The 15286-nt window shown below is 32.9% G+C and overlaps 2 protein-coding genes across 2 annotated transcripts; both read left to right on the forward strand.

Annotated features, from left to right (window-relative positions):
• Window positions 1-8336: 8336 nt before the first annotated feature.
• On the forward strand, window positions 8337-10709 carry LOC120135653 (homeobox protein knotted-1-like 3). Its single transcript, XM_039151892.1, has 5 exons — window positions 8337-8999; window positions 9509-9629; window positions 9778-9971; window positions 10043-10174; window positions 10321-10709. Exons 1-5 carry the CDS (start codon window positions 8337-8339, stop codon window positions 10459-10461), a joined length of 1251 nt encoding a protein of 416 aa, XP_039007823.1. The 3' UTR covers window positions 10462-10709.
• Window positions 10710-11902: 1193 nt separating this feature from the next.
• On the forward strand, window positions 11903-12622 carry LOC120136402. The gene is made up of 2 exons (XM_039152451.1): window positions 11903-12223; window positions 12390-12622. Exons 1-2 carry the CDS (start codon window positions 12088-12090, stop codon window positions 12620-12622), a joined length of 369 nt encoding a protein of 122 aa, XP_039008382.1. The 5' UTR covers window positions 11903-12087.
• The last annotated feature ends 2664 nt before the right edge of the window (window positions 12623-15286 follow it).

Genomic DNA, 15286 nt, shown 5'->3' on the forward strand with positions numbered 1-15286 from the left:
TATAGTCCAACCAATCTAACATTCACATTGCAAATTCTTTGAATTGAATGATAAAAATGAAAAATATTTTATTATTAATCATCGTCTTTGATGGAATCGCCTCTTCCCAACAAGCCAAGAAATCGACTTTACAAGTTACCACGTTGTTTTATTTTTTTTCACCAATTGCATTGCAATTATAACTATATATTGATTTTGATAGTGTTTGATTCTGTTCTGTCAGTCCACCAACAATCATTCATGTTTTTAATCTTATCACATCTTTTTTTTTTATCGTCGACGACTAATATGCAATATGAAGCATGGCAAAATTTTAAACTCATAAAATATAATTTACGAGTTTATCAAAACGATTGATAACATATATTTTTACAATAAAGTTACGTTTTTATCTTTGTAAAAAAAATAAATTTTTATCATTAATAACAATCATAATATGATAATATTTTTATAATAAGAATAATATACTTAAAATAAGATTAGTCTAACAAGATAACAAATTACTTTCTTAACATCCCATTAGATCCATCTTTATTGTACCCTTAGTTCTACGTGACATGTATCGTGATGTGTCGAAGGTGTATACCCACATTTATATTACAGATCCTTAATATGACAAATCCTATTTCATTAGGTGTCACGCATGATTAAAGAGATAAATATCAACCTCACTCCCCTAGGGTCCTTAGAATGAACGTCCCGTACTGAATCCTTATGAGGATCGATGGTAAGAAATCTATTAACTAACAAGCAAAAGATCCTTGATAGATAGATCTTTGTCCACAAAAAGAACGAATCATAAATTGCCAATTAATTTTTCGATTTTTGATATTTCTGACTACTATAAACCTACAATCTCATGTTATATATCAATAATCTTATTAACCTAAGGTTAAATCTAATCTTAGAAAATCAAGTCAAGACTCATACGAGACAAGATAAAAGAAATTCTGTTTTCGTAAAAAAAGAGAGAAGAAAATACTTATTAAACAAATAAAATATATTATATTTACAAAATGAGTTATAGGTTGTCTAAATAATACATAAAATAGAGAGGATAATAATGATGGAGTAATCTATTAGGGGTTGTTTGGTTCGGGGAATGTGGGATTCCCATGGAATGAAATCTACATTCTCCCGTTTGGTTGGTCGGGAATGTCATTCCCGGTATTATTTTATTATCAATAGTGGATTTTTTGGGTATATTACTAGGAATGTCATTACCTCCCTTCACTTAGGTATTGTTGGATTACCGGCGTTTTGGACTAAAATGCCCTTAATTTTTTTTCAAAAATATTCTTCTTCTGTCATTGAATAATAAAAATTCTACGAATGTTAAATTACAAATTTATCCTTAAACTATTTTAGATTTACAAAAAAAATCTATAATTAAAATTTTATATGAGTTCAGGGGTTAAAATAAAATTTTACCCTTTCATAAAACCTTTTTATATTTTCAATTTTGTAAAAAAAATATAAATTTTATGAATTTAATATTTTCAAAGAAAATATATAAATATTTTTCAACTTGTTAAGAAAACAAATATATAATAAGTACAATTTGGTCAAATATACATTCCAATAATCTTTTATTCCTTTAACCAAACACGGTAATCTTATATTTTGCTAAACCAACCAAACACAAAATACAATATTCTCAGTAATCATATTCCCTGATAATCTTTTATTCCCACTGGTAATCTTACATTCCGTGAATCAAACGCACCTTTAGTTTCGATGTGATCTATATGACCAATGATGAACATGAAAAAAAAAGGAAAGAACCCAAATAAAAAATAAATCAAATAAAGAAAAATGGAAAAGATAATTAATGGTAAAAAAATTAGAAAAATGCTTCACGATCATCAGATGACTGAGATAATAATAATTAATTAAAAATGTTATCAAAAATTTTGAAAAAAGAGAGATAAAAATTGATTTAACAGTTTTATGATTAAATACTCATATTAATAAGATACAATAATTAAACTAAAAATGATTAATCAAAAGAAAGCATTATTATTTCTTTTACTAAAAGCAAAAACAACAAAACCATGATTGCTATTCAATCTCTGTCCGTGGCTTTTCCATGTGGGTGTCTTTGCCTGGTTACATCAACATCAATGACTAGAGAAATTCAGCTTTCATCAACAGGAATTGTCGAGCATGAAAACTCGGCTAAATTACATAACTGACACCGTTTGTTTTAAATTTTTTCTTTCTGATACCGTTTGACCAATATTTTTAGAAGTAGCACCTTTTCTGCTGAGTTGGCAAAGGCGCGTCTCCGGGGACGCGCTTTACCCGCGGTTTCGCTGAGTTGGATGCCACGTGTGGAAGGCGCGTCCCCGGGGACGCGCCTTTGCCAACTCAGCAGAAACGCATTTTGTTGTATAATAAATAGTTTATTTTTATTATTATTATAAATTAATAATATATTATGTAAAATGTTTCGATTATAATGTAAGAATTATCAAATGTATTTTGTTAATGTGTGTTAAAGGTGGAGTGAATTATCTACATTAATATGATATAACAATATATGAAAACTAGTTTTGACTTTATTGTAGTTATAGGAAAAATGAATGAAATTATAATATTACACATATGGTTATATTATTATTTTTGATTTTGATTATCGATCTATTAATTTTATCAGTTAATTATTTAAATGTTATCAATCTAGTCATCTCATATCAATATTTAACGAAAATATTGATGCATAAGTTAATAAATTAGTATAATTACATATTTAATCTTCAAGACTTACATATTTTATAAAATTAGTCTTATTGAAAATTTAATTTAATAAATTTAATCCTCCAATCAGAACATGAAATGTGTCATTGTATACATAAATTTTTTAATAACTTTTAATTTGTTTAATTTAAAATTTTTCTCTACTTAGAAGGTGGAATTATAATTTAATATTTAATCGCAACAACATTTCGTTTTCCATTATAACTGTAGACAAAACAATATAATTAACAAAAAAAAATTAATAATTCTAAATAAATAATAATTATATAAATATTATTTTAATAAAAAATAATATTTACATAAATATATTAATATAAAAAATAATAACTATTTAAAAAAGTACTAACATAAAAATAAATTTCTTACCACTAATAACAAATTTAAAACTCAAATAGTTAGAGAATTTGAGTTATATAAGAGAGGAGAATATGATTTTGGTGTGAAGAATGAGGGAGGGTTGAGGGGGTTTATATAGGGGAGGAGGAGGGGTAGTTAGGAAAAACGGATGGGGGCATTTATGACATTTAATGGAAGGCGCGTCCCCGGGGATGCGCTTTCCACACATGTCTGCTGATATGGCAAGGACGCGCCTTCCACACGTGGCATCCAACTCAGCGAAAACACGGATAAAGCGCGTCCCCGGGGACGCGCTTTGCCAACTCAACAGAAAGGGTGCTACTTTTGGAAATATTGGTCAAACGGTGTCAGAAAGAAAAAATTAAAAAAAATGTGTCAGTTATGTAATTTAGCCTGAAAACTCTGAGTTTTGTCATCCAACAAAAAAGAATACGGTGTGACATCACATAAATTACTTCATTATTTCAATAAAGGTATATAAAAGTAATACTAAGTCCACTAAAGAGGTGAAAAATGAATATATTATATATATTACATGATTTAGATTAATGAATCATGATCGGATATTGATACCAAACAAAAAAATATTAGATATCGATGTCACATAAAAACTATCAAATATCGATATATTTTGGAAGTATGTTTGTATAAAAAAAATTACAAAATAAAATTATAAATAAAATTTTGTACCTTTATATTGATCGTCGAGGACCAGTAAGATTTTGCAAACCCTAAAAGAAGGTGATATGATAAATATGGTTAGCTGAGAGCTTTAGGATTTATTGATTGAGGGAAGAAGAGTGGAGTGGAGGCGCAAGTGGCGTTTGTGGACCATGAAGAGTGGCTTGAGACTATTAGCTTTTATGTGGTCCAACCGTGAAGAAACCAAAGCCTAATTTTGAGGGATTGGGGTAAGGGAACAATTTCTGAGAAAGGGATGAAAGGCAGCATGCCATTAATGACAAACTCATCCAAGTTTAGCCATTGTATCATTAACATCAAAACCCTTACAATTTTCAACATTCCAATAAAGCAAATAAAACACGATAAAATTATCATCGGATCTTGTCGATTGATATTTCAACACATCAACCTTCACAAACATTTGATTCAAAAGCCTTGCAATATAAATAAAAAATAATATCAACGGGATTAGTTCAAGTGGTAAGCAATTTGATATCATTTAAGCATGTCTCGAGTTTAAAGTATTGTGCATGCAAAAAATCTCCGTCAAGAGATTCACACATCAAAATCAAGTTTGTAACGCATGTCGGTCCGGATTAATTATACGAAACCTTAAAATTAGGAGAGCAATAAAAAATAATAATGATAAAAAGTGTCTTGTTAAGTAGAAAACAACTATTTGTCCATATTAATAATTATCGTCAGTGACTAATTTGAGTAAATTTGTAAAAACAATTATCGTTGAGCATTTACCTTGTAAGAACCATTTTTTTTATCCTGAACCCAAATTCCTCCAACTCCCAAATTAGATACCCATTGTGCTTTTAACATTGCACGATGGTTTGGATGACAAGTGCAGCTTCACAATTGCACCAAGTCTTCTACACCGAACAATTAAGCCTTTAATGATTATGGGATAAATCCAATCATATCGGTTCGGTGGGGAAAAGACAATAGCCCTTTGTCACGCGTAACGGACTTTGACACTTCCTCTTTCTTTTCTTGATCCAATAACAAAACGAATGGAATTGTACATTCTTTCAGTGTTTTTAAAAATCATTGTGTGTTATTCCAGTAATACAAATTTTGTTATTTGAATTTCATGAACAGAATAAATAATACTGTGAGAGTTTTATATCCCTATTAAAAATTTAATTTAATTCTAGATATAATTCAATTTTAAGATAAATTATTTCATAGGTCAATATCAATTTTATTTGAATCATTGAACAAAATAATTATAAAATACATCATTAAATTTTGAATTTGATTTCTATTAAATCACTTACCATTAATGGATCATAGAAATTGATGTGGCCATTGATTAAATTACAAATAATTTAGTAAATTTATTTATCCAATTAAGTTATTTATTGACACGTATAATATAATTCAGAATAAAATTACTTGAATGATTGAGAAATTCAGATTCCAACACTCAAATGGTTTCGTTTTCAATACTACCCAAATTCTCTCATCAAATTGGAATCTCACAAATATTCCTATCATCGTTATAATATTTCGCTATTTATTACCTTATAATTTTAATATAATATTTACTCAATCCAAATCACATATAAAGAATATATCATTCATTATTATTAAAATATTTATTTAAATTCTTAAATAATGTCTGAAAATAAAAGAATTCTTAAATAGTATCATTTTTATTCTTTAGCATGTTTCAAATTAATTCGTAGACACAATACAAGGGGCCCTTTACCATAACCTGGAAATTTGACAAATTCACATTACTCGAAACAACGCAGCAGTCTTTCTTTTTAAACGTGTGGGGTCCACGTAACTGTGATCAGACTCTACTCGTGGCGGCACCCTATTCGTTAATATTGAAAGAGCTGCCGATTGCACGTTTGGGTTGCTATGGAACCATCAATCGTATCGGATGCTCCACGGTACTTAGGCCGTGGCTCTCATGATTGGTCCACTTTCTGTGAGTTTGGAGCTCGACACGTATTCCTTAAACAACCTTTCACTCAAGTGTCTGGATACTTTTGAAGGTGAACTTCTTCTAGCAATTTTTATAATATATGTAGATTGTGGATTTAAATATTATATTTTTATTTACTTATTATTAAAATGGATGTACTTTTTTAGGATAAAATTTACTTAAGAAATTGTGTAAGCCACTCCCTTCCTGTTCTTTTTATCCACCTCTCGAGTGTTTCCTAGTTTCATAGTTACCATCTACTGATGAACTCACCGGCGGCTGACAGGGAAGTTAAAATCCACGGTGGTCCCCACTCCCGCTACTAGTGATCCCTGATACGCTTGAACCCGGGAACGTGCTTCAACCTGGGGACCATTTGTGGTCCAAATTCTCGACGAGCGTCCTCCAAGTCGTTGTTCCGCCAGTGGCGGAGAGAGGGTCGACGTGATTTATGGTGTCCCCCCACTCTGTTTATCCAAATAAGCTTCACTTACGTAACTCATTAAACACCAAATAAATTCTGAATTTTCAATTCCACTACAAGACATGGAATTTTCTTCCTTAATGTCAGCTTCTTATATTCGCCACGCAACACTGAGCGACAAGGAAAACACGCGCACAGCCTGAAGATTCAGGCTTACGGTTGCTCACCACACAATATAACAAATGTGTGTTTCTAGATACGATGATGTACTCTGTTGTTGTAAGCACTTTTACGAACATGGTAAGCAGCGCATTACGCGTATGAGTTTTTCACTTGCAGTACGCAGAAGGGGGAAAATGAAATCCGATAACTAACCAGCGAGGCTTCTGATTCAAATGTTTATTCCAGACATTTTTCAGGTAGTTTCGTTAGTAAACCTTTTTAGAATTTAGTCTAGTGAGGTCTGGTTGAGATAAATTTTCCTCAAATGAAATGAAATCTGGATAAGAATTTAGTATACATTTTCATTTCTTTCAGATTTGATTAGCAGCTACTGTTGATTTCTGTTTGTTATACAAACAAGGCATTCATTGGAAAAGATTCCATCGTATGTGAACATGGTTTTAGAACTCTGTTTCAATAACAATAATTTCATTAACTAATAAACAAATGTTCATAATAACTCTCCCCACCAATTCTTTATAATTCCTATTCAGATGTCGTATCCCTTCTATTAATCGTCAATTTAAGAAAGTTTAATACATTAATTCTATTAATTCAATAAGAAGTGATTTGATAATTATACATATTTATATTTTGCATGCCCTTTCGATTTTTTTATAATTTTATCTTGATTAATCTGAACTGCACACCTAACTTTTGTGGATCAATTTTCCAACTAATATCTTTTACATACATAAAATTTTAAACTCTAAACATATTTAAACATCATCTTCCCTCAATAAGAGTTTGGACGAAAATAGTCATATTCTAACGAGAATATGGCAAAAGTCAAATATTTCTCTATCTCTCTATGCATAGGGAAAAGGAAGTTATAAATTGTTTGAAAAAAGAACAAATAAGTATTCAAAAAGAATTGTCTAACATTTTCAAAAGAACAATATTCTCATTTTAAGAGTAAGATGCGAATAGTATTTCAAAAAACAATTCTCTTTCTTTGCGTGTAAAAAATGGTTAATTTATTAATTTTTACAATAATTCTAAATTAAATAAACTAACCTTGTAATTATAATAGAAAATATTTTGTCAAGTAAATTTTAAGTGTATTGATAAAGCATTTTATACTTTTTAAGAAGATGTAAATTCAAATCTTAAATACAATATTGATAGAATGAATAATCTCAAAAACTATTAAGAGAGGCCATCTTAATTTTCCAATTTAAACTATAAAACACACCTAAAAAAACAATAAATGTTATTTAGTATATATAGTACTAAAAGAAACAACTACAACTAACGATTGAAGTCATATTTTTTTTAAAAATTATCTACAAATATTAAGCCATTGAATTAAAAAAATTAAATTATTATTTTATTTAAATAATAAATAATAATTTTAAACAAAATTATTAAAATTCATTATTCTACTGCCTAAATCATGTTTAATGAAATTATACAATAATATTTAGACTCCGACTATAATAATTATTAAATAAAATTTTAAAAGATATATATTTTTAGAGTAAATCTTTGGATATTATCAAAATTAATTGAAAATGGAAATGGTCCCCTCCCCTCCCCTCCCCTCCCCAGCCGACTCCCTTCCTTCCTCCCTCCCATATTAAAAATCTTCCTCTACCACTATATTCATAAACAGATATTTTCACCTAAAACAAACTGCTATTAGTTTCTCTGTCTATCGCTTTGTCTCAGACTCTATCATTACCACGTTTCTTACACCAACTTAAACCCTCACACATTTCTTAACCCTTTATATCCCTCACCTTAATCCTCTCTGGCAATGCAAAAATTTTATCTTTAACTCAACTGCCTCCTACTTTTAAATCAAAATCCCTTGCTTTCCATCGTCTGCTTCCCTTTCTCTCAGTCAAACCATGACCTCATAATCATCGTCGTCTTCACCGTAATCTTTCTTTCAAAGTTCAAACACTTCATAGAAAAACACAAGGTCAAAAGTGTTACATGGCGTTGCAACCCAACCATCTTTCTCAAGACCTTCGTCTTCGGCACTTTGCCGACCAACAACAACAAATGAACCAACTAACGGATACCTCAGCTCCTAATTGGTTAAATACCGCTCTCCTCCGGCCACCTCAACCCCAGGCTCATTTCTCAGACCCTAACTTCCTTAACCTTCATACTACTACAAATGCGTCAGAGTCAACATCGGCTTCCCGAGCTCCCAACCAGTGGCTCTCCCATTCATCATCTTCGCTTCTTCCACATAACCACGGTGATGCCATCGATGACATGGAAGCGGTGGCGACAGTAGGAGGAGTTGATAGGGAATCCATGGTCGCCGTGGAATCCGGAGAATTGAAGAGAAGCAACAGCGAGTTGAATAATAACAATAAGAGCCAAGGTGTTGCAGTGGAAAGCGGAGGAGGAGATGTGGCTGTAAATTGGCAGAATGCAAGGTACAAGGCGGAGATACTTGCCCACCCTTTGTACGAGCAGCTATTTTCTGCACACGTGGCGTGTCTGAGGATCGCCACGCCGGTGGATCAACTTCCGAGGATCGACGCTCAGCTGGCTCAGTCACAGCAAGTGGTGGCTAAGCACTCGGCTCTGGATGGTGGGGCCCAAGGCTCGGTCGGTGATGAGAAAGAGCTTGATCAATTCATGGTATGCGCATTTAGTACCAGTACAATCGCAAACTGTTATCCTGTTATTGTTTCTTTCCGCTACTGCTACTAGTTTTGATTTTCTTGTGAAAAATATCCATGCCAATTCGGTAATTTAACTGCATGCCTGGAGAAATGAGAAAAAGTAACTGCTTCTCTGATTGATTCCTAGCTATTTAAGGCTATCTGAAATTCCAGTACCTAAGCTTTTTCAAACATTTTGCTGTAACTATGTTCATGCAACAATTATTTAGATGTACGATTTTGTTCTTTCTAAAAGAAATTTAGACAAGGGTCATTCTTGGTTATTATAATTACGGCTTTAGAATGACTATTCTGTTTAGCAACTGCATCACACAAGTTTTTTTTATTAATAATTGCAGAGAGGAAATTACGTTAATTGAAACATTGGTGTCGATTTCTTAGAATTTTTATATTTTATTGCATCATTTGCATTTTGTAGTTGTGATATAGAAAAATTGAACTTGTTAATTTTGCTTGATAATGTAGATGCATTATGTTCTGTTGCTATGTTCATTTAAAGAGCAATTGCAACAACATGTTCGGGTCCATGCAATGGAAGCGGTCATGGCTTGCTGGGAAATTGAGCAATCCTTACAGAGCTTAACAGGTACGGTCTACATATCTAGCAGATGATGTGTTGGGAAATTTCCCTAGTTTCTTGAATACTGAAAGCTCCTTTATGATATAAACCAATCATTGATTTTCAGTTTACCAATAATTTGCATAATGATCCAATGCTTTTGGTGCATGAACAGGAGTATCTCTAGGGGAAGGTACAGGAGCAACAATGTCGGATGATGACGAAGACCAAGTAGAGAGTGAAGCCAACTTGTTTGATGGCAGCTTGGATGGTCCAGATTCAATGGGATTCGGGCCTCTGGTCCCAACAGAGAGTGAAAGGTCTTTGATGGAGCGTGTGAGGCAAGAACTCAAACATGAACTCAAACAGGTAAACAATCCATGAAATACATTGTTTTTGTAGAGAATTATGGTTACAAACTTGATAGAATCATTTAACAGGGTTACAAGGAGAAGATTGTGGACATTAGGGAAGAAATCTTGCGCAAGAGAAGGGCGGGAAAACTTCCTGGTGACACTACTTCAGTTTTAAAAGCATGGTGGCAATCGCATTCCAAGTGGCCATACCCGACTGTAAGTTCATGAATAAATTTCATTCAACAAGGCACTCTGAACCCGGAACTTAGCTCATGTTCATATATCCACGTTCTTGAGTGGTCTGGGGTTCGAATCTCAGCACGTGCAACTGTTCCTAATTATCTTGCCTAACAAATTTGCAGGAGGAAGATAAGGAAAGGTTGGTTCAGGAAACAGGTTTACAATTAAAGCAAATAAACAATTGGTTCATCAATCAGAGGAAGAGGAACTGGCATAGCAATCCATCCACTTCAACCGTCTCCAAGAACAAACGGAAAAAGTAAGGTGAATAACGCATGTCTTCTTCGTAATATAAGCATGGATGACAACTTTTAAAGGAACCTGAACACGAAATTAAGTAATGCAGTTTAGAATCTATATTTACTGTTAATTTATAAAGTAAATTCCTTTGGCAGACGGGCAGATAGTGATTTTTTGTTCCTTTTGTTTCTTCGTATATGTGAATAAGGATTGTAAGATGGTGTGAGTATACAGCTTGAAGATCTGAAAATAAAATAATTTATTGCTAGAAGACTACTTAATTAGTAATAACCCTTGCTTTATATTATAAAACCTCTAATTATGGAGCCCCTTCTCAAAACATCCTTTGACAAGATCTTTCTGTTGTACAATGAAAATCGTAACCTATTCTTCAATCTTGTCATGCTTTTGGGTATTTTCTTAATGTATAAACGACTTTAATGAAGCCCGGCCAAATGAAAACAGCAATCAGATGTTTGGGCCTTAAACGAGTTCCAAAAGTTTGCCCAAAAATACAGCCCCCCTGAAATAAACTGTTATCCTTTCAGTACTTGAATCTACGGTACCGATCAACAATTAGGCCGGCAATCGGTCAAATTTTTATTATAATCATTACTACTTGACATTACATTTTATATTTTTTATATTTCACTTTTTATTATATGTGTTCAGAGTTTGTAGGTATATCTTTAAAATATAATTTTTTTTTTTAAATTAGAAATGAAATGGTTCTTATCATTAAATTTAGAATAGTTTTAAGAACATGCATGAAAGCCGGGAGAAGCGGCAATTGTGGTGTCTGGCCATTCGGGTGGCCACTCGCCGTGGACAAACTCAAAGGCTAGTCCTTTTCCTTAGGCAGCAAGCTCTTCCTCGTTCTTACGCGGTTATTGAGTCCAGTCCAATTTCGTCATGCAAAGCAGTCACCTTACGTTTGAGATGAAATCATTATGCAGCTATACAGCATTACCATCTTTTGTTTTCATTCAAGATTAATAATTAATATGAGCTTATAATTACATCGAATTATTATTATTATTATTAAATATTTTAGAAGCCGTGTAAAAAATATTTTCTCTTGATATTTTCAGAGATTAAACTAATAAATTTTGATAACTCAAAGCAACAAAAATAGTATAATTTTATTTAATATATTTTTATCCAATCCGAATCTGACCCAAAAAATATTATCCTTTATCTGAATCCGATTCGATTCGAATTTTTAGAATATAAATATAATCAGATTTGATATGATATAAAACAAAGATTTAATTAAAAAATGTACTATAAGAATTTTATTTTACCCTCCTCTTAAATCTAATCCGACCACACTCATTTATAAAATTCAACCCAAACTTATTTTCTTTCTAAAAAAATCTAACCCAATTAAATTATATCAGGTCCAAATCCTAATATTTCAGATTAAATTGTCATTCTAAGTAGGAAACGGTAAATCTGTAAAAATGTCTGCTATTGTTATTAGTGATTGTGAAATATCGAAGGCCTTTTCATCTCTCCTGCTCTTCCCCGACAACATCTCTGTTTACTACTTTCTACTTCACTCCTTAATCCTTCCCTCTCTTTAATTTTTTGTCATTTTCTTCTGTATCTTTTCGTTATTAATTTCTACCATCTGTTTTCGAGTAACAATGGTGACGGATTTATCTCCGAATTCACTGCCATTTTCTCTTGTGATGATCCCATTTCTCTTCCACTCAACTTTCTCAACTTTCTCACATGGTGTTTCTGTTCCCTCTCCCACTCCCCTCGTACAACTCACTTCAGGTACTTCACTTGTTCTCTTCTGTCTTTTTCTGCTTCATTCTTGTCTGGTTTCTAAGGGGAATAAACTTACTACAAACAATATATGCATGACGTTATTAAGCAACGGGTTTGAAAATAGAGTAGATGTGACTGTTATTTTGTTACTTATTTTAGCGTTCATTTTCAGTGAAAGCAAATGGAAGTGAGACAAAGAGTGCGGCGGAGTTTTCATGGGAGAATACTCGGAACCGGAGGTCAGCGGTGGAGGTGCCGATTGGTGAACCTCTGCCGCCATTGGAAGTCACTACTACTTCATCCCTTGTTTGGCTGCTCAGAGGACGTACAGAAAAGATCCACTTAATGGGTTCAAGAGATACACATGAGGGTATAGTATTAGGGAGCGCCATTATTGGGCTGTAAATTTTCCGGAACCAGAGAGTCAAGATGAACCATTTTGATGATTGGATTTTTCAACTTTTCTCTTTCTCGGACACGATGACGCTTCATGCCAGTTATTTTCCACTTGCCTACACATGATTACTATTGGACTTGTTGAGTTTGTAATCTGTTTTTTCTTTTATTGATTAGTTAGAAACGGTTTTGAGTTAGTTAAGTGGTTAGATTGAATAGCTGTGTATATATATGCACTGATTGTAAACTTATGGGAGTGTGGAAATAAAACAATTCTTTCATTTCTCTCATATTACAAGTTTAACATGGTATTAGGCTAGTCCGTTTCTTCTGGGTCTGTTTTCTACTTAGGCTCGTTTTTTTCCCTTTCCATCTTATTCCACGTCTCTACAACATCGCCGCCTTCACACTTCCACAGCCTCGTCGCTTTCATGATGCCTTCAACGACGGTTCCTGTAGACACCCGTTTTTGTCCGGGTCTTTTATATTTATTTATTTATTATTATTATTATTAATTATTATTAACTATTATTATTATTATTATTTTTAATTTTACATATTACACTTTTGCAGGCTTTGAAGCCCAATTCAGATTACAAAGGCTCAATCCCGGAGCCCAACATTCAACAGACCCCTCAGCCACACCAACCCAGACCTGCGGCCCAGCAATCGACCCAAACCCGCTAGGGTTACCCCTTCTCTGCCTCAGCGCCGCACCATCAAGACCGTCTGATCTGGACCCATCCAATGGTCCAGATCAAAGGCCATTTAGGTCTGAAACCCTAACCCTTGTTCTGAGCCCTAACAGCTCAGCCGCCACAACCGTTTGGCCTTTCATCTCCCAGCCGTGCTTGAGGTGTCGATGGTGAATCCCGAGCCGGTCGTCATCAGCAATCTGGTCACACAGTGAAGCAAATGTCATCAACAGTGTATCAAACTTACCCCAAACCTAAAAACCCATTAAAATAACACCCAAAAATCCCGAAAATCTGGACTTTATTCACCCAAATCAGAGAAATCAAATCCTATCTACCTAATTCATCATCATCTCACCAAATCCACATGCAAGCAAACATAAAAGAACCAAAGAAGAAAATAGGGGGATTCGGGGGGGATAACCAGAAAAAAAAAGAGAGAGTGCTAAAAAAAAAACAAAGTGAGGGAGATCTTACCCTTGTAGAAAACCTCGTCGTTGTAGCCTAGCCAGAATAGAGAAGGCCGTATTGAAGGTAAACTTTCCCTTATTTTGGATCTAGGGTTTTCGAATAGGGGTTTCGGTTTTTGCTTGGGATAGGAAGGGTTAGTGTTCAAAGGAAGAGAGAAGGGTTGGTCATGGGTTGATTTCTCAAGCCATCGCCGCTGGCTGCGGCGGTCGTGGTTCCTCTGCTTTCTCTCCACGACGGAGACAAAGGCAGAGAAGGAGAGAACATTGAGAGCTTCTTCTGTTCTATTTTTAAGAGAGTGTACATTTTATTTTAGTCACTAGTTAGCCTATGGTTTAGTTACCTTGTAAGGGTCCCCGTGTTTTGTAAGTTTGTTTAAGGGCTTAGTGTATTTATTTATTTGTACTTCAAGCCCTATATTTTTAAAGTTTACACATTGGTCACTGGACTGGTTATTGTTAATATTTTTGAAAGTTTAGACATTGTACTCTTTATTTATGAAACTTTTATTTTGATCACTACTCTCATATTTTGGGTTAAATATCGATTAATGTCTGGTTATTTTACTTTCATTATATTTTAGTCATTATCTGGTTTATTATTACATTTTTATTAGAGTTCGAATTTGGCCATATTATGTTTATGTATTTCTATTTTAGTCCTATTAATGTATGTTTCATTTTAGTCTTTGATTTTATTTTATATGTTATTTTTTTTTGTTAATGTTCGAATTTATCCCTGACATTTGTGAATTTTATTTTATTCATTTATGTATGATTTATTGTATTTGTTATTCGATTATTTGTATTATGTAAATATTTTATTTTATATTTCCAATTACATTTATTTTCATTATATTTTTATCTATGTAAGAAATATTCGATTATATTTTCAAGAACATGTATGCGTAGAATGGGCGTGGAAAGTACCACTTGGTCGAAGTGGTACGATCCGATACGGCATTTTAACGACATAGGGTCTTGCAACAAGTCGAGTATATTTTACTAATTAATTTATTAAAATGATGTAATGTGTGGTACCTTAAGTGACGCTCACTTTATTTTATGTGAATGTAAATTTTAAATTTTCATTTTATATTCGATACACGTTTTTTAAATAAATGATGAGAGAATATTCTTTAAAAGATAAGAAATAGACGAGTTAACTTTCCCGACGGAGGATTGTTAATCTCGAGATTTCTTTTCAAATTAAAGAATTTTCTCTGATAAAATAATTCGAAGTAAATTAATTAAATCTCAATAAACGAATCATATTTTAGTTTTATATTCAATTTGTAATTTCCACCATTTACGACGATGTGTAAGCTACACAGTACCAATTTTGGGCGTTGTAGGGGTGTTTACCCTTCCCCACACGTAACCGACTCCCGAACCTGTTTTAAATGAATCTTTGATAACGTAGACCAAATTTTTGTCTTATAAAACTATTTTTCTTAAAATTGTTTTTAAAAGACGTTTTTAGGTATTTGACCTACCTAACCCAAAGGTCG

The sequence above is a fragment of the Hibiscus syriacus genome, unplaced genomic scaffold, assembly GCF_006381635.1.
Source record: "Hibiscus syriacus cultivar Baekdansim isolate YM2019G1 unplaced genomic scaffold, ASM638163v2 tig00001825_pilon, whole genome shotgun sequence".
Taxonomy (NCBI): domain Eukaryota; kingdom Viridiplantae; phylum Streptophyta; class Magnoliopsida; order Malvales; family Malvaceae; genus Hibiscus; species Hibiscus syriacus.